Genomic DNA, 18,698 nt, shown 5'->3' with positions numbered 1-18,698 from the left:
TAGGAGTCCCGGTTGATCAATTTCGGATCGCCCGCTTTAGGAATCCCGTTGAGTAAACTAATAAAAAATGCCTACACAGTAGGTAAAAAATTGTTAAAAGTGGATCCCAACCTCCACTACAACATTTATTTACTACACACTCAATTAAAAGTGGATCCCAACATCCACTACAACATTTATTTATTACACACTCAAACATTTCTTAAAACATGTGTCCGACTCAACCGAGACTCCTAAAACGAGACGGATGGAGTATTTATTATAAAAATTATCTGTTTTAATTTCTCACTGATTGTCCTTCTTAAAACTCTTCAATTTCATTTATATATATTTTAGCCGTGCTCGAGTCCTTCTTAAAACTCTTCAATTTCATTTATATATATTTTAGCCGTGCTCGATAAAAATTCTTGGCTCCGTCACACGTTTATAGGATTGGTTATTATTTTTATATAGGATAAAACCATAATTAGAATAAAACTAAAAACTAAAATTAATGATTTACTTTTTAGCTACATTTTCAACCGGTCTCGCACTCTCGCTTTAGATTTTACTTCACCACTATATAAATAAATAACGCATTTCATTCTAGCGTGTTAGTTTATGTAAATAACAGTCCATGAACAATATTTGTAATAAATTAGAAAAAATACTTATTTTTGTGAAGAAGAAAAAAGGGGCTTCACACAGATGAAAATGGGTGAACAACTCCACACAACATGTTTTCTTTTATTTTTTCTTTTACTTCCTTTTTTTTATCATGATAAATGCCCCGACAAAATGAGAAATAAATTACTAAATAGTAAGAACAATCATAAGAGAATAGTATAGCATGTCAAGTGATTGGTAATGGTTAGTTACAAAATGCTGGATTGAATGAATGCCAAATGTTTTCTGTTACCAAATCAATAAGATAAGCACACAAAAAAACCAGCTTATCAATCAAAGTCGGATAAGAATGCTCACCCCTTTCCCTGTGACTGAACGTAGATCAACCAGCCCGTCTCAGAGCAACGAGCAGCGAGGGAATAGCAAGAGAGAGTTCGTTCCACTGCTCTGGCACTGCCTCGATTTCTAGTCTCAACCGGATAGAATGAGTGGATGGATACCTTTCAACTTTGTAACCGGAGTGCACACTTATATACCTTCTTCCTCGAATAGCACTTCACCCAACAATGTGGAACAAAAAGCTCGGTTTTCGACTACCTCCATTCACGACAGTTGCCACACCTCCAATTCTCCTCCCATGAGGAGAGTTCACGTTCGACCCAGGGTGAGCAGTGGTTGTGTATCCACATACCACATAATTGGCATGAGAGGTCTGGGCACGGTTCTGTGTGCGAGCAAATGTTGCAAGGCACAATATCCATCTCTGTTCCTATTGATATGATGGGATCCTCGTAGTCATCATAAGATATATCAAGCATTTCGTTTTCTGGAAGCGTGGAGGCACTCTCCAGATTTTGCATGACGTCTCCTGAAGGTGCATTGCCACTTGCGCGGCTACCATCATCAGATGCAAGCAATTCATGGAAGGAGAAATATGTCTGAGGTTCAAAGTCCATATCATCGAAACCAAGACCATCGTAGTCCAATGTTATACCATCATCAAAGCTCCCATTAGAAACATCCCAATTGACCTCAGAGGATAACGAATTCACCCCTGAGCTCTCGGCATTGGGTTCGAAAGGGCTGGGAGTTTCAATTTGATGGGGATTGACTGCTGAATAGTTAACTGAGTTGGTTTCGCTCTTTGTATGACGCCTGACTGGCAATTTTCCAGAAGAATTCAAGACATTTGCTTCAAAAGGATAAGGAGAGTACGCATCATTCGCCTGTTTCACATGTCTCCTTACTGGTAGCTTGTTGGAACCAGAACGAGGTACGTTTGAGTTATTCCATCCATAATCAACGTTCATCATGCCAGTGCTTTCGGAAGAAGGAGAAATGACAGGAGGAACATCTGCTACTACACGACCAACTTCTTCCATCATTGGCATTGCAGAGTAAGCAGGGTGCTCTTCCATGTGATGTCCAAGAAACGGAGAATTAGAGTCCAGCTCATATCTCTCCACCTTTGGAGCCTTGCTCTCTACTTTATCATCTAGTGGCTTATAAGGACACACAGGATTTTTTATCCTACGGCACCGGCTACATTTGAACCCTGCCAAGCGATAGACATTCGACTCATCCAATTCCACAGCATCAGCATGCACCCAATCTGTAAATTGGCAGCAAATGGACACATAAATTAGTACTGTACAGTTCCAAATTTATGAATTGTTTAAAAAAGAAAGAAGTAAAACTACGTAAGAAACGGAGATCAAATATGAAATTTACAGAGAAAGCTTACATTTGCACGCTTCGCAACAAATGTACATAAGGTCAGCATTATATGGTAGATTGCAAAGACGGCAAACAGGATTTGTCGTATCCATATCTGGATTGCCCCTCATAATAATGTTTCTCAATCTGAAATCCATGCCAGTGTCTTCACCACTGCCCTTCCTCCAAATAAGACCCCAATTTTTGTTGTTACTTTTCTTCTTATTTGCAGAAGCATTAATTGATTTTATCTCAGAAGAATAATCCTTCACCCCAACAGATTCTGATGGACGTTTATAACCTACTAATTTTTCACTTCTGCTAGCAGTCACCCCATTTAGCATGTCTTGACCTTGAAGTAGCAAAGGGCTCGTAGGGGACCCATAGCTATTTTGAACTTGAGCGAGAGCCTGAGCATCAGAGCAGGACTTGCAGGTGACCAAAACCTCACCTTCCTCATTCTTTTGAACTGTTGAACTGACTGTACAATGTTGATGATAGAAACCTGGCCGACAAACATGTTATACTCTAACCAATACAATCATAACCAAGAGAAGAAAAAACATACTAGTTCTTTGCCACTACAAACTCGAAGAATGAGATAAAGTGACAACATATATTCAAACATTTACCAACTGTAGCAAATTTGTCTCAGGAAAAGAAAATCACCAAACACTGAGCCACAGTGAAGAGAAAAAAAAAATCTAGACACCATGCAGACAAGGTCTCAGTATGTGATGTGTAAGGGAAAATAATACAGAGTCAAATGAAGTGAACATAGTGATTTTTGCTAGCCTTAGTGCAAAGAACAGATGGAGATAAGTTCATCCTCTTTTCCACATGTCTGACATAATAGAGGGAGATCACTAACGGAAAAAAACAAGTAGGTTTATATAAAAAAGAATGATTTAAGGAAAAATAAAAGGCGAAAGGGTATTAGGGTACTGACAGCAGGAAATGCAAGATACAGTTACAATGGATTAGCATCAACTTAATCATCTTCAAAGTTCAAACTACAAGGGATCAGTTTATTGGTCATTGAGTATGACATTTTATACTATTGGGAAAAACCATTTTGTGGCATTTAGGGAAGAATGATGTGAGTTTGAAAAGATAGTGATGCAAATACAATACTACTTATCATTGCAATACCTTGGCATGAACTGCACTTGACAGCATCCCTGAAGATCAAACCAAAACACGCAAAATAATTATAATTGATATGAAGGGAGAAAAAAGTAATGAGCTCGAACAGAAGAACACACAAATATGTTGGTAAAATACCTATACAAGACATCTTGATGACATGAAGAACAATTACTCCTGGTAATGATTTCCTGTTTCCGTGCAAGATAGGAGAATATATTTTCCCGAGAAGCCTTCCACTGTCTCCTCTGCAGCTTGGGCATGTCTAAAGGGTTGTTTTTCTCTGTTTTTTCTTCATATTCTTTAATCAGATATAAGGGGATCCGTGACTCAGCAAACCAGTATCTTTCCTTTCCATCCACAGGAATTTTCTCTACCTCTACTACACTTTTCAAGACACGAGAAGGTAGGTGCTTTTGATTACCAAAATCAATGCAGTACCTGACTTCATTTCCCAAAGACTTCTTATCACAAATAAAAGCATTTCTAAAAGCAGAAGCCTCTGCATCAGGACCTTTTCCATCAGGAGGGTTCTGCTCTGGACGTATTAGATCATTCCACCTTACATGAAAGTCAAGGCACCGAACCTGATCCAAGGTCAATAGTTGTATCAGGAATGAACAGAATTATAACAGAAAAGAATTTTATTGCCCGAATATACTGCTCATAGGGAGTGGGGGTTGTATGTGTTCAGATGTACCTGGAGAGCCAATTGTGCCATGTTCCTACTCATTTCAACTGCTGACCTCCATATAAGCTGCCTGCTAATTTTTGGAGTTTCATGTCCTTCAACATAATTTATTCCAGGTATCTTTTTTGAACCACCTGCTATTCGTTTAACTTGTCATCAGATAAAGTAATGGATTTCCACAAAATCATATACAGAAACAACACAATACAACCAGCATGGAACTTCTCTGTGGAAAAAAAAGGGTCCAACACATTACCTTGACGGGCTGCTTTTCTAACCATTGACGAAGGCAGAACACATCTTTGGAACATAAGCTTTGACAGTGTACCTCCTCTCCACCAGGTGAAGTCAGTTGATGTATCCTGGCAATCATCGGTTGCAACTTCCACTGCAGCAGAAGGTTTCCGGCCACGCCTTCCTGGTCTACGCTTCTGGGTCGATCCAGCAGCATTTGCTGCAATCTGAGTGGTAGAAGATTGAGTTGACCCATTATCAACAAGCTTTATCCAATCTCCAGAGAGGGCAATGGGGTGCACATTCTCCTCAAGCTGTAAACAGAAACAAGGGTTGTGCATTTAAACTACAATTCTATACAGTAAAAATTTTCAACTTCAGGAATACAGTGGTCAGCTATGGGAGAACTAACAAACAGTTTAAAGCAGGAATCAAGGAAAGCTTGCAAACAAGAAGAAACCATGATGGAACACCGGCCCTTAAGTCCATGCCACTATGTCTCCTATAGCTAAACAACTATTAAGTAGGACCAGTAACCTGATGATGGGTACAAAAATGAAGATGCTTACTTCAAGCAAAAGTACTTTTATTGCAATGCAATCAGTGGCTTGTTCAACTTCTTTACGCCATCTTTTCCTGAAAGTGTCACTACGGAAGGGACCAATAAGTAGACCACCTAAGCTCTCCTCCATAAACATAATATATGTTGCAACGCCAGGAAGCCTCCCATCCTTCTTCATAGAGCGAACACCAGCAAGTACCTTTATAGCCCCTCTGTTGGCATTTGAAGCAGCTGCATTTAATAAGCATCCTCTCTTGCTTACAACATTAGCTTTACAATAAAAGCACCAGGTACATCTCTCCCTTGGGATCTCAACAAGCTTCTTCTCGGAATTTGGCCAGAAAAATTGCATATATGCTGAAGCGAATGCTTTTACATGAAGTAAAACATTTTCAGACATAACTTTCCGGCGGTTATATGAAGATCGATCAGGGACATGATTCTCTTCAGACGAAAGAATGGCCAAATTAGCAGCTGCAGAAGCAGCGAAATCTCCATGCAAATAATTATTTATATAACCAGATGGTTTGAAGGAAGACCCCATGTATGAGCAACCATCACATGAATTTCGATAGAACAGCTTGTCCACCCGATTGTTAAGTTCCAGGAACGAATTGGAAATGTTGGCTTCTTGAGAAACACAGCTGCTTGGACCACTGTAATAATTGCTCTGGTTTCTTGTTGAGTGGGCAACAACTTCTGTCGCATTTGAAGTGCTTTGTTGACTCAAACCATTGGTATCAGTAGGCTGGCCAATTAAACCACTGTAAGAAGTGGGTCCATCGCATATGCTGGTGTTCACAATAACACTAGATTGCTCTCTAGCATAATCAACGTTACCCAACTGAATAGGTTTGGCCACCTTATCCGAAGAGTTCACACATTGAACAGGTTCATGAACACAGTTCGTAAGACTTGAGACAGTCATATCTGCTGCACTGGTAGTACTGATACAACTTCCAGTGTTCTCAACCTCAGTTGTCTTTGCAACTGAATTGTCCAACAGATTATCCACATGAGCGGTACATACACCACCTCCAATTTCATTTGTTAATTGCACACCGACTTCAGTCATCTTATTGAGAGGTATAATTTCCTCAGGCAGTTGCCAATACTGCACGATTCCCATACATATTTCTGAATATATGGCAACATGCTCTGCTTTTGAGCAAAGGGCGTGGAGAGCCCTAGGAATGTCACTTCTATTGTAGTATCTCAGACAAATTTCAGAGTCAACTGAGGCCTTCAATCTGCACATATAATTCCAGAAAAATCAAAGCACATTAGTAAAGATAATAAACTTTCACATTAGATAAGGCAGCTGAGAAACCTCAGATAATGGCAAGGACAAATTCCACATGGGACAAACAAAATTTTAGCAAATAAAAAAACTAAAGTAGAGGTTCAAGTCAAAATTAGAAACATACACAAGTAGATGGTCACATGTAGCAACAAATACTTGTCCGTATGGATCGACGCCAAAATTATATCCTCCTCGTAAGGTTGTTCCTTGCAAAATTTTCGGTTCAGTTGCATTCATTTTACACTCAGGGCAATACCATGAACCTTCAGGCATATGCATCTTGTTCAGTCCCACGCATCTTGAGTGGTAGGACAATGGACATCCATCACAGCAAAGCAGCAAACCATCCATGCCACAGATGCGACATTCATCACCATTAGCATCATCATCAGCAGAACTTTCTGATCTGCCTACTTGAATAGATTGCCTATCAAGAGAAGACTTCATCTCATATGCATCTTGTTCTCTATCCTTGAACCCAGAGGCTCTAGGATGTCTTCTAGATGCACCTGTAGGTTTGACCACTGTACTCGTATCCATGTCTATTCCTACTTCTGATTCTTCACGCATATCCATTTCTGCTCTCAGTTCTTCAGCGTCCAAAATAAAATCACACAAAATCTGCAAAACAATTAATTTCCTCCCAGCTGATAAAGTGTAATAATCTCTCTCCAGCGAATGGACATAAAAATCATTCCAGTCAGGGTCATTTTTATGATTCATCACCATTAGGTAATGGACCAAGTACACTGGCCAAGTTAAGTTGTCCAGTAAGTTCCAGTCCAAACACCTATACAGACAGAAAACAGGAAGTTTGATATGCAGCAAGTAAATGTTAAACAATAATTTGCTAGAAGTTAAAGAAAAAGCACACAGACAAACAAGATCATTTTACCAAAATGTTTGCAAAAGTAACTGTCAGGATAGTAGTTCCAAAGTAACCAACACAACATTTTCCAATGATAGGAAATTTAATTTAATAGCTAATGCAAAGCTGACTTGAAGCACAATTTCTAGATTCTAGTCCCTTGTATGAGTGACAAAGCAAGATAGCACTAGCAGACTGGGAAAGAAGATGAGAAGGAAAGCAATATTATTGTGCATAATATTTATACAACCCTGCTCCGCTCCAGCCCACCCAAAAAAAGGAGAATGCTCAGACTCACAAGAACAAACAGATCAAGACTCGTGATATAAATTCAAATCATAAGGTACCTCATGCATTTTAATGCCAGCTCTGAACCTTCTGATGAGAGCCTCTCAATGTGGCGCTTCAAAACATGCAACATAGCAACATGAATGGAGTCCAACAACGTATTTGCGACGGAGCAATTTAGTGCTCCTACAAAATCATCTAGTCCAAAGGGGTATAGAAACAGTGGAACACTAAAAGAGCGTAAGAAACTATGTACGGAGAGAAGGTGAGAAACATACTCCTCCGGGACACCAATGTGCCCAGAAGACTGAGGCAACTCTGGAGGTGGAACAAGTGCCTCTTCCATGTCTAAACTATTGTCTTGATCTTGAGTATCCTCACATGAATCATTTGAAGAATCAGCATCTGCATTGCTATTGCCATCATCATGGTTCTCTGCTACGATGTCTTCAGCAGCTTCATCATTCCTCTGGTCACTTGGCAGTGACAACTCAGCTTGATTCACATTTTCTGGCTCTGGCGCATCCTCAACTTTCGAAACCTTACCATTTACATCTTTAATTGGCAGTAACTCATCCAATTTCTCTTTCTTCCCCGACCACTCACCATTCAAATCACATTCTTCCACCAAAATCACCTTCACTTCACCACTATCCAAATCCTCAAAATCTCCGTCCTCATAGTTTACCCGATACAAACCTGAGTCGTAAGACATTATCTTCCCCAAAAACAACCCACTTCCCTGAAAATTTTTCCGCACATATCTTCCCACGAGCCTTAATGACCTCGTTGACATTATCCTCTTCCCATCACGCCCCTCCGTGCTTTCCAAATCACGATTCTTCCGTTTTCTCCCCCGCCGCTTTGGCGGTTCAGCCACCGCAGGCTCCATTATACCACCAACTGTAATCCAATTCCTCAGACACAACCCCTAAATCTAATTCACCATTCCAGCTTCTCCTCCCCAATCTTCTCTAATCAAAACCTATCACATTTAATCACCACAGCTCTCAGCACATTCGCATCTCAATCAAAATTAAATAAAAACGAAAACAATAACCAGATGCGAATTTCTAGACGGCTTTAGATCCAACATTAAAACTCCACATCCAGTTACCAAAAAAACTGAACAAAAGAGCAACAACCACAATTTCCAAACAGTAAACGACAATATGAACAAAATAATAGCGAAAAAAGCGAACAGAAGTTACCGATAATCGATTGAATTCCGATTCGGACGCCGATTCAAATCAACTTAGGGTTCGCGTATTTGCGCATCGAGGGCGAAAAAACAGCGAGACTTGTGCAGCTTTTAGGCTAGAAAGGTAGTGGAATTACACCGCCATTGAAGAGGAATTCAGAGGGAAAAGGGGAGTAGCGTTGCTGTGAGATGTGATGATTTTTTGGAAATGATAAAAACAGCCTAACCAAAAAAGCCTTCGCCTTCTCGTAGATTCTTTCGTCTCGGGATAGTCAGATTAATTACTGCCCGAGTCGACTCGCAAGACTCGTCCGAGTCTTATATTTTCAATTAACGCGGAATATTTCCATATTTTTTTAATGTCGTGAATTTTATTTTATTTTACTTTATTTTTTAAAGCTCTACTTCTTTGTAATTTGTACTCAAAGGTGCTATGGTTTTTTAAATGATAATCCTAATTTTTAGGATTTTCAATGGAGTAATTATCACACAATTATTTAAACACTAAGTTGCATATAAAACATATAAAATTCGTATAAATTACTCTGCGGAAAACTAAAAAGCATACGAGCGTTGGACATTTTACAAACTCAATTTTCTGCCCCATGCTTTTTATGAAAAATCCCAACAAAAATGGAATCATTTTTATTTAAAAATATTTTTATGTTAATTTTTAGTCAATCTCATAGTAACTTGTAAATTTAGAATTTCTAATATTATAATGGACAAAATTTAAAGTAATGACAATGAAACAAAATTTAAAGTAATATTACAATGAAACGGCATTAATTTTGATAAATTGATGTTATTATATTTTAATTGTTATTAAAATTTGACCGTATATATAAAATGATATGATTTTGTCATACTAGTTTCGATTTTGACCATAAATATGTAAAGAGTATAAAAAAATGTAATTTTATATTCAAATTTCAAAAGTTATTGAATGAACAAGAAAAAATCATTAAAAAATATAATTTAAATGATAATTATTTCTAAAAGAGTAATATGATACAACAATTGGAACATAAGTAAATAAAAAATACTCCGTAGTATAATTATTCTAGATCTATATTAAACTAAAATATATTTTCCTACTTATTTTACACCTTAGTAACGATCATCCTTACTTTTAACAGAAACACGATTAGTCATCCATTTTTCTTGAACATAATAAACATATTAAATATTGTTTGGAATGAAACGGACAATAAGATTAATTAAGTGATTAATTTGAGGTAGTTTGTATTAGCTGAGTTGACCCGGTGAGTTTCGAGTGGGTGTGTGGGAATTTTGCATAATACAGTCACATTTTTTTCATTTATTGAAACAAAAAATGGGGCGAAGGCATAATTGGCGGGAGTTGATTTGCAAACTGATTTAGTGTTACCCGCCAATAATTGTTTGTTGTAAATTTTCAAACCATATTATATTGTTATTTATGCAAATTTTAGCACCCATTTGTTAGTTATAATTGAAATTGTATTTGCATACTACCTAGAAAGTATAAGATTTTCATACTTATTTTTATTTTCGATATGCCACAAAAATTATATACTTTATACTTTCGTGGTCCCAAGTTATTTGAATCATTTATTTTTTATAAAAAAAAAAAAAAATTCTCTCTTTCTTTATTCTCTCTTTATTTCTCTTACTTTATTTCATCACTAACTTTACTCTTTCCACTTTTAACCTATAACATATTAATTTCTTAAATCTCATGCCCAAAAGAAATACCCGACTACCTTGAGACGGAGGGGGTTATAACGTGGAATCTATAAAATATTGAGTTGTTTGAGGTTTCGAGTGTTTTTATTGTTTGAAATATATAAATATTTTCTCTTATTTTACATGATCCAAAATTCACTAGATGTCAGGACTCTCTCTAATTATGTATCTGTTGAAGACTGGCTTGATTAAGAAAATCAACTGAATCGCAGCGAAAATGAGTCTTCATGTACTCTAATTGTCATTGCCTTATGGCCCCGAACCTAAGTGATCTATCTATGACATGAATGTAACTTGGATTGCTATTATGAAATCGTTATACGTGTTGTTCACATGGAATCGATGCTTGAGTATCTTAGTTCAAGTCTATGTGATGGATGACATACATTCTCCTCATAAAAGAAAGTGTAGATAATAATCTGAATTTTCTATCCGGTGTAATATTTAAGGATATATATATGGTGAAAAATTGAGTTAGAGTAACTATAAATTCCATGTAACAATATATTCAGTGACGGGTCCAATGAATCACTGTGGGATCGAACTACATCATAATTCATAAATATAATATTTAAATAACTATTTATTACTAAATAACACTATCAATGTCATTGGAAATTCATTATTGAGTCTATATATTGATAATCATGCAAATTACATTTATACTTTCGTATTAGACAAAATCACAAAATTAAATATTGAAGGGCAGAATATATTTCTAAATCTCAGGATCACATTTTTTGTTATAAAGTAAATTAGTACGGAAAAATATGTCTAGAAAATTGCGAAAGCAAATTTTGGCCATATTGATATTGAACCCCATGATTCATGAATATAATAATATTATAGTTTTCGAAACCGTATTCTATTTTTTCATATTATGCCCCTTACTCGTATTACTCATTCATTAGCACATTTAATAACAACATAATTATTATATAATTAAATAACCAAATAAATGACTTTTAGAAATTTGAATATAGTGATGTTAAATTAATGATACACATTGGGCAACTGCGCTTAAAACTCCTTTTCAAGTTGTTCAGATTTTTGGGCCATAAATTGTTACTAATATTCAAATGCAAAGCTAAGCCCAATTAGAAGAAAAAAGAATAATTTCGTCTACAAAGAACACTTACTAGGAACAGAGTCGTGGATTCAGAGGTCAAAGGAAGGCGGTTCCCAACTATTCTCGAATGCCGGTGGTGGTGCCGTTTGTCGTGGTTGGCAGCGGAGTCGGCGAGGTTGGGAGGAGAGATAGGGTTTGAAATGCCGGCGCTGAGATGAGGTGTTGTGTTTTTTTATTTTTTATAATATATATTTTTAAATCATAATATTTGTTTATTATACTCATTAATTGTAGTTAGTACAGGAGTAAGTTTTTGGAATATATATTGGGCTCCTTCATTTATGTTGTGTTGGGCGTTTTAAAAAATCAATTTTTTGTATTAGGCTGGTTTCAGATAAAGGAATAGTTGTATGTGTGGGCTTCTCTTATGGAATATATTGGACTCCATCATTTTGTTGAATTGGCTATTTCGAAAATCTTTTTATATTTTGGGCCTGGAAGTAGGGCTTCTCAATTGTTATCTGTATTGGCTTCTAATAATCTGTTAATTATTTAATTGTGTTATTTTTAATTATATTAAAATATTTAGCCTAGGTGTTCAACTTTGTCATTGCTGATTATTATTCTAAACTTTAACGTTGCTCATCATTATTCTATATTTGGTCCAATATTGTAATTATAAATTATAGTTGGTAGTATTTACTATTGTATTTTCGAACTTTAATAGTAGTCGTGCAAGTTTTTTTTTTTTTTTTTTTCCGTAAATTGCACAAATTTTAAATATTTGAAAATGTTGTGTAACTTTTTTTATTGTACTAATTATAGTTTTTTTTCTTTGTGTAGTTGGTGTGGGTGCATCCGTTCAATCTCCTATAATTACAAGTGATAGTGTTACTACTGATCAAAGTTTAATTGGATTGAGTTAAAATAATTTGATTTCGTCAAGTTTAAAACAAGATGAAGGTATGTTTTACACATTGTTCTATATATGGTTAATTTGTAATTAACAAATTTTTTTAATCATAAAACCACTGTTATTCTCATTTTTTAAAAATTTGTCCTCTTATTATTCAATATTTTTTTTAAAAATCGTCTGGCTCATGCATAGCACAGGTATTAACACTAGTTTCATCTACAAAGAACACTTACTAGGAACAGAGTCGTGGATTCGGAGGTCGAAGGAAGGAGGTTCCCAACTATTCTCGAATGCCGGTGGTGGGGTCGGTTGACCCTCTCCGATCCCTCTGCGGCCTCTGCCCATGAACATACTGGATAAGGTAATAGCAGTATTACACTATAGAAAAGTTAAAAATAAAAATGAGATAGGAGTAGTTGATATAGTAGTAGAAAAATAGAAAGTGTATGAATATTGAAAAATTAAAATAGTGTTACAATACATTGGTCATTCAAGTTAAGGCAATAGATGTCCTTGTCAAAGATCACGAATTAGATTTATTTGAGATTTTCTCACAATCAATAAAAAATTAGAAAATACAAAACGCTAAAACTAAAATAATCTAAACATTACCACCTACTAAAGTTCGCAAAAAAAAAAAACGTTATGAAGCTGTATACCCAACGACTCAACTATTATTCAGTCCAAATATATAAAGTATTTATTTTTTATATGACCATACTGTAAAAGTATTTATTTTTTATCGGACCATATTGCTTGATCTTTATCATGTAGATATTTGAAAAAGGTTCCTTCTATTATTTGACTTAAATTGTATTTATATTATTGGACCATGCCGGCTAATTCATTTGTATAAAAATACATTATTTCATTTTTGTAACTACGCCCACTCATCAAGTTGAACCATTTTATTCAAACTTTTTTTTTTTAATTCAATCGTGATCTTGAGAGTTGAGACAAATTACAAATCAATATTTTCGATACCAACAATTTTTTAGAATCGAGATAATGTGCACACGTCCGTACAATATGCGTAGGTGAAGCTATTTATTTAAGAAAAATATAAATAAAAATAAAAAAGGAACTTTCCCAATATGGAAATTTGGGACGACATTAATGAGAATTGGTATTGATGAATAAATTTTAATTTAAATTTAGCGGGTAGGTGGAATTGACAACACAAGCATGTTTTCTATCCACCAAACCTTCCTTTGAATTTACATATTCTTTTATTCTTTTCATTTGAACTTTATATTGTGGTGCGATTTTTTTCATGAAAACATACCACTCTACTTTTGTTTATAATTACTTTTAACAAAATATATAAACAGTAAGTTTTAAATTAATTTCTTCATTTAGGTGAATTTAAAGAGCTTTGTTAATCAATGTGCTAGTTCGTTTATTTAGGTAGCCATAAGTCCACATCAATAGTTCATTTAAAGAAGCGGCCATATCAATTTTAAAAAGTGGGATTACAAATCTTTTAATAAATGCTTCACAATTGTGCTTGCCCCTTTAAGAGTAATATTAATGGGAATTTTAGGTCGGATTGGGTATCGATCCTTACTACCAGCACATGTCTTTGTACGATAATTATCATAATAGTACAATATAAGCCTAATAATGCAAGAAAATGGTTATTTTCAATATATTTGAATTTTAGTGTAATTTGTGTATTGTAATTATTTTTTTAAAACAAAAAATCATACTCCACTAACCTTTGTAGAAGCCATCCAAATAGTAACACAAACCAAAGATAGATTTCAATGAAAAAAAATTATTTGTCATATGAGTATTACTGATTTTATAATTCGGACAGCTTTACCTTGATTCTCTATAGAGTCAAAGTTCAATATCAATCTTTCATTGCAATCTGATTTCAACATCGACAACAATCTTCTTCGCTGTAATATTAAACCGCTCCATATTCCATATTGTGATAATTATGATTATTATTTTGAAATAGAATCGAGCAATGTAAAGATATTTTGATAATATTCCCACCACCATTCTATTTTCATGGGACAAAAATGCGCACTTTCCACGTGAGCTTCGGTTTTTGGCACTAATAAACCTCTCTTCTCAATCTTCACATTCTCCCTCTCCCAATCTCGCCATAACAATGCACCACCACAACACAAAATCTCCGAGTTCAGCGTTAATCAGACAGCGAAATGACAGAGTTAAATTCGATCTGAACCTCTGAAATCCCCATCTCCATCTCCCTTTTCCTCGATTGCTTCAAGATTGGGGAAAAACCAAAGCTAGAAGTGGAATAAAGCGAAGAAACACAAAAAAGGAAGCAACTTGACAGCTCCCACGAGCCGGAAAAATGGGCCCAGCTTCGGCGGCGGTGGAATGGCTTCTCGGCTCGCCTGCTGACGTCATCGCGCCGGTTTGGAATGCGGTGAAATCGTATGGAATAGTGCCGGTGTTGAGATTCTCTCTCTACCTCTGCTTGCTGTGGTCGTTCTTGCTGTTTGTGGAGTGGGTTCACATGATGTTCCTCGCTGCTCTCGCCAAGCTGATGCGGAGAAGGCACGCGGAGAGGTACAAATGGGAGCCGTTGAGGGATGATTTGGAAGGTGGGAGCCTCGATTTCCCCATGGTTCTTGTCCAGATACCGATATACAATGAGATAGAGGTCGGTTTAGCTCTGATTTGGGCGAAAATTTGCTGCTTTTTTTGAGTTTTTTTAGTCTCTCTCTCTCTCACACACACACACATTGGTGATTGGTGGCAGGTGTACAAGATCTCCATTGGTGCAGCGTGTAGGCTGTCTTGGCCAGTTGATAGGTTGGTGGTTCAAGTTTTGGATGATTCTACTGATCTTGTTATTAAGGTATTGTTTCTTTGATTTTGCATTGGAGTATGAATGAAGGAAGCCTTGTTCATGTTTCAAGAATCTTTCAGTTTTTCCAGAGATGTGATTGATTGTGCATTGTGCCAAGAATCCAGCCTGTTAGGGATTGTCGTTTTGTCCATTATTCATACTAAAAATGTTATCTTGGATCCAAAAGTATAAACTATGAATTAAAAATGAGGTTTTGTGAGATGGCTACCACTATGTGTTTGTCTTAATCTTGTGATTAGTAACAAGATGGTTGCAGGATAAGGTATCGTTTCTTTGATTATTGCTAATTAATTCTCCTGATTTTGCTTTGGAGCATGGATGAATCATTGTTCATATTTCAAGAATCTTTCAATTTATCAAATTTGCAGCTTAGGTTTCCCAGAGATGTGATTGATTGTTCATTGTGCCAAACATCCAGCTTGTTAGGGCTTGTCGTTTAACCATTATTCATAATAATAAAAATGTTATCTTTGTTGGCAATTGAAATAATTGAAACATAAAATGAATGTAAAAAATATCCCACATCGGTGTACTAAATTAGCTTAATCCCTCCGCCTATCACCAATTGGTTTTTAGGATGGAACCCATGGATTTCTATTAATCTTGAATAAAAAATGAGCTTTTGTGAGATGGAACTGCTATGTGTTTGTCTTAATCTTGTGATTAATAACACGAAGGTTGCAGGATAAGATTGAGAAAGAGTGTATGAGGTGGGCGAGTGAAGGCATAAACATTAGGTACCAGCTTCGAGAAGGTCGAAAGGGGTACAAGGCGGGGGCTCTCAAGGAAGGGCTGAAGCGGGACTATGTCAAAGAGTGTGAGTATGTTGCCATCTTTGATGCTGATTTCCAGCCGGAGGCAGACTTCCTTCGACGAGCCATGCCTGTCCTGATTCACAACCCAGAGGTCGCACTTGTGCAGGCTCGCTGGAGGTTTGGTAAGCAGTGAGGGTCCTCTCTTTTGGTTGATTGTCTCCTTTTAGCATAAAATGATTGAAGAAATTTTGTAGATTGATGTCAAGGTGACTGCCATACATTAGTACCTGAGTAATTTTAGATTCAAGTCATCAAGCCAACAAAATTGAAGAGGCTTTTTGAGGGAATTTAGCCAAGAATTAGAAGTAAAACTAACAGTGCAAAAACTGTCAAAAGTTTAAGAGAGAGGGATAGAGAGAACTGAGATGTATGCCTTCATCTACGCTAAATCCAGACTAGTGAGCTTAAAAATGGGAAAAACTCGGGATTAAGGCAAAGTCGGACTAGGAAGCTTAATAAAAGAGTAGTGTGTTATTCCAAAGTTCTGGTGGTGAGTGAACATGAAGTGGATTCTGAAGCTACTAGGAAATATAGGCCTACGTTTATTGTGTAGAATCCTATTCTTGTAGCGTAGCATCTGTACAAGGCATATGATAGCACAACATACGAGTACTGTATCCTCCCATGAGGATACTTACCTTTGGAACATATGATAGCATCTTTCTAATGATTGAAAAAATATAAATTGCTCTGCTGTACACAGACTGTGAGGAGTTGCTTAGAATTGAAAAAAATTGTGATAACGTTTTCGTTGATTTTGCAGTGAATGCAAATGAATGCTTCTTGACAAGAATGCAGGAAATATCATTGGACTTCCAGTTTGTAATTGAGCAAGAAGGAGGATCATCCATTCATTCCTTCTTCAGTTTTAACGGTAAGATAAAACATGCGAGGACTCAATAGGCATGACTAGATACGACTACAATTTAGTAAATCTTGGTAGTTTGTTAAACAAAAGGAATAGATAGACCATATGCATTAACTAGCATTTTTATGCTAGTTAGTTGTAATAACTAGCATTACACTTGTCTCAGGAAGTGGTGGAGTATGGAGACTCGGGGCAATAGACGACGCTGGAGGTTGGAATGATCGAACCACTGTAGAAGATATGGATCTTGCTCTCCGAGCTGGACTCATGGGCTGGAAGTTTGTTTTCCTAGGCGACATTGAGGTGCACTCAAGACTTCGATTTTCACTAACAAGTTTCTCAACCCTGCATTTCTCGTTGTGTTTCTTCACAATCGATTCCTGTTTCATCAACAGGTTAGGAGTGAACTTCCTAGTACTTTCAAGGCCTATCGCTCTCAGCAGCATCGGTGGTCCTGTGGTCCAGCCAATTTGTTCAGAAAGATGGTGATCGGAATTGTAAAGAACAAGGTTCGTTCAGTACCAATACAGCATTCACGCATTGCACAGTAATTCAATATGATGTGTTGTGTTTCTTTCAGGATATATCGCTCTCACGAAAGTTCTACATGATATATAACTTCTTCTTCATCCGGAAGGTCGTGGGAACTATGTTTGCCTTCGTTTTTTACTGTGTGGTGCTGCCCTTGGTTAGTCTGATGCCTGAAGTTGATTATCCTAAATGGGGTGCCATTGTGGCTACTTTGATAATTGCCACCGTAAACACGAGCATCTCGACTCCAAGGTGTAGTGTAATTTAATGCCTAGCAAGTTGTTTTTTAGGCCTAAGTTTGAGAATCATTTGCATTTTCTGATGAATGTGGGGTTTGGAGATTACAGATCATTCTATATGGCCATTCCTTGGGTCCTTTTCGAGAACATAATGTCGTTTCATCGCACCAAGGCTTTGATGATCGGTCTGTTCGAGGCCAAGAGGGCAAACGAATGGATTGTCACTGAGAAACTAGGAGACGCCTTCGAGGGCAAATCCAGAGCTGAATTCAGTGCACCAAAGGGTTCTCGACAGCTTAAGCATCTCCGAGAGAGGTATGTTTTGATTATATCGCCTCACACGACACTGTTATATATATGCTCATCTCATGGAGTGAGAGGTAGCGACGATCTAAAAATGTGTTCGATCATTTAGTCTGACTATGATGATCATATTTTTTTTCCAGAATACTACTACAGGAGCTGGGAATTGCTTCGTTTCTTTTCGCTTGTGGATGCTACGGGATCTTCTATGGGCACGATAGATACTACCTGTATCTCTTCCCTCAAGCCATCTTCTTCACTATTGCTGGGTTCGGCTACTTTGGCACGATAGTCCCGAGCTGCCCCGAGCTCTCTTAGCAGCAGCCGGGGTCTTTCCTGATAATTAGCCAAGAATAGGACTAACTTAGAACTGCTGACACATTACTAGCAAGATTTGAGTTGAATTATTGTGCTTCAGTTTTGCCAGAAATTTGTGATTCTTATTATGCCAACCATGATTCTTGAGAATAAAACTAGCTACAACACCATATTTGTTGACCATTATTTTGGTTATTGGATATTGAAGATTCCTGTTGTATTGGATCTTGATTTCCTGTTGTATTCATTTGGTGTTATTTTGAATTCTTGATCTTATATAGCATTTCAAAGTAGAAGATTTATTCGAGTTTGCTATGTTCCAACAATACAAAAAATTGTGTCAATATCCATTTAATGGGCAAAATTCACCAAACATTGTTGATATTAGGCCAAATAGCTAGAAAAATTACAACTTTTGTTAAAATTTTGGTCTATTTTGCAG

At 36.7% G+C, this 18,698-nt stretch overlaps 2 protein-coding genes across 4 annotated transcripts; one reads left to right on the top strand and one right to left on the bottom strand.

Annotated features, from left to right (window-relative positions):
- Positions 1-800: 800 nt before the first annotated feature.
- LOC125214720 (DDT domain-containing protein PTM-like) lies at positions 801-8,835 on the bottom strand. The gene is made up of 10 exons (XM_048115850.1): positions 8,626-8,835; positions 7,474-8,399; positions 6,383-7,048; positions 4,963-6,205; positions 4,416-4,707; positions 4,169-4,293; positions 3,607-4,055; positions 3,475-3,503; positions 2,351-2,827; positions 801-2,218 (listed from the first exon to the last, which is right to left on the bottom strand). The coding sequence occupies exons 2-10, from the start codon at positions 8,304-8,306 to the stop codon at positions 1,200-1,202; spliced, it is 5,133 nt and encodes a 1,710-aa protein (XP_047971807.1). The 5' UTR covers positions 8,307-8,399; positions 8,626-8,835; the 3' UTR covers positions 801-1,199.
- Positions 8,836-14,362: 5,527 nt separating this feature from the next.
- Positions 14,363-18,520, top strand: LOC125214721 (glucomannan 4-beta-mannosyltransferase 2-like). Of its 3 annotated transcripts, none has more exons than XM_048115851.1 (9): positions 14,371-14,972; positions 15,072-15,170; positions 15,867-16,119; positions 16,761-16,871; positions 17,032-17,168; positions 17,261-17,374; positions 17,446-17,648; positions 17,744-17,950; positions 18,082-18,520. In XM_048115851.1, the coding sequence occupies exons 1-9, from the start codon at positions 14,661-14,663 to the stop codon at positions 18,254-18,256; spliced, it is 1,611 nt and encodes a 536-aa protein (XP_047971808.1). In that variant the 5' UTR covers positions 14,371-14,660; the 3' UTR covers positions 18,257-18,520. The 3 variants fall into 3 exon arrangements, with proteins under 3 accessions (XP_047971809.1, XP_047971808.1, XP_047971810.1); XM_048115853.1 differs by having other exon boundaries at positions 14,831-14,972; positions 15,860-16,119; XM_048115852.1 differs by lacking the exon at positions 18,082-18,520 and having other exon boundaries at positions 14,363-14,972; positions 17,446-17,650; positions 17,744-17,930.
- The last annotated feature ends 178 nt before the right edge of the window (positions 18,521-18,698 follow it).

Source organism: Salvia hispanica, chromosome 3, assembly GCF_023119035.1.
Source record: "Salvia hispanica cultivar TCC Black 2014 chromosome 3, UniMelb_Shisp_WGS_1.0, whole genome shotgun sequence".
Taxonomy (NCBI): domain Eukaryota; kingdom Viridiplantae; phylum Streptophyta; class Magnoliopsida; order Lamiales; family Lamiaceae; genus Salvia; species Salvia hispanica.
Note: the sequence above shows the minus strand (reverse complement) of the source record. Positions and strands in the feature narration are given on the sequence as shown.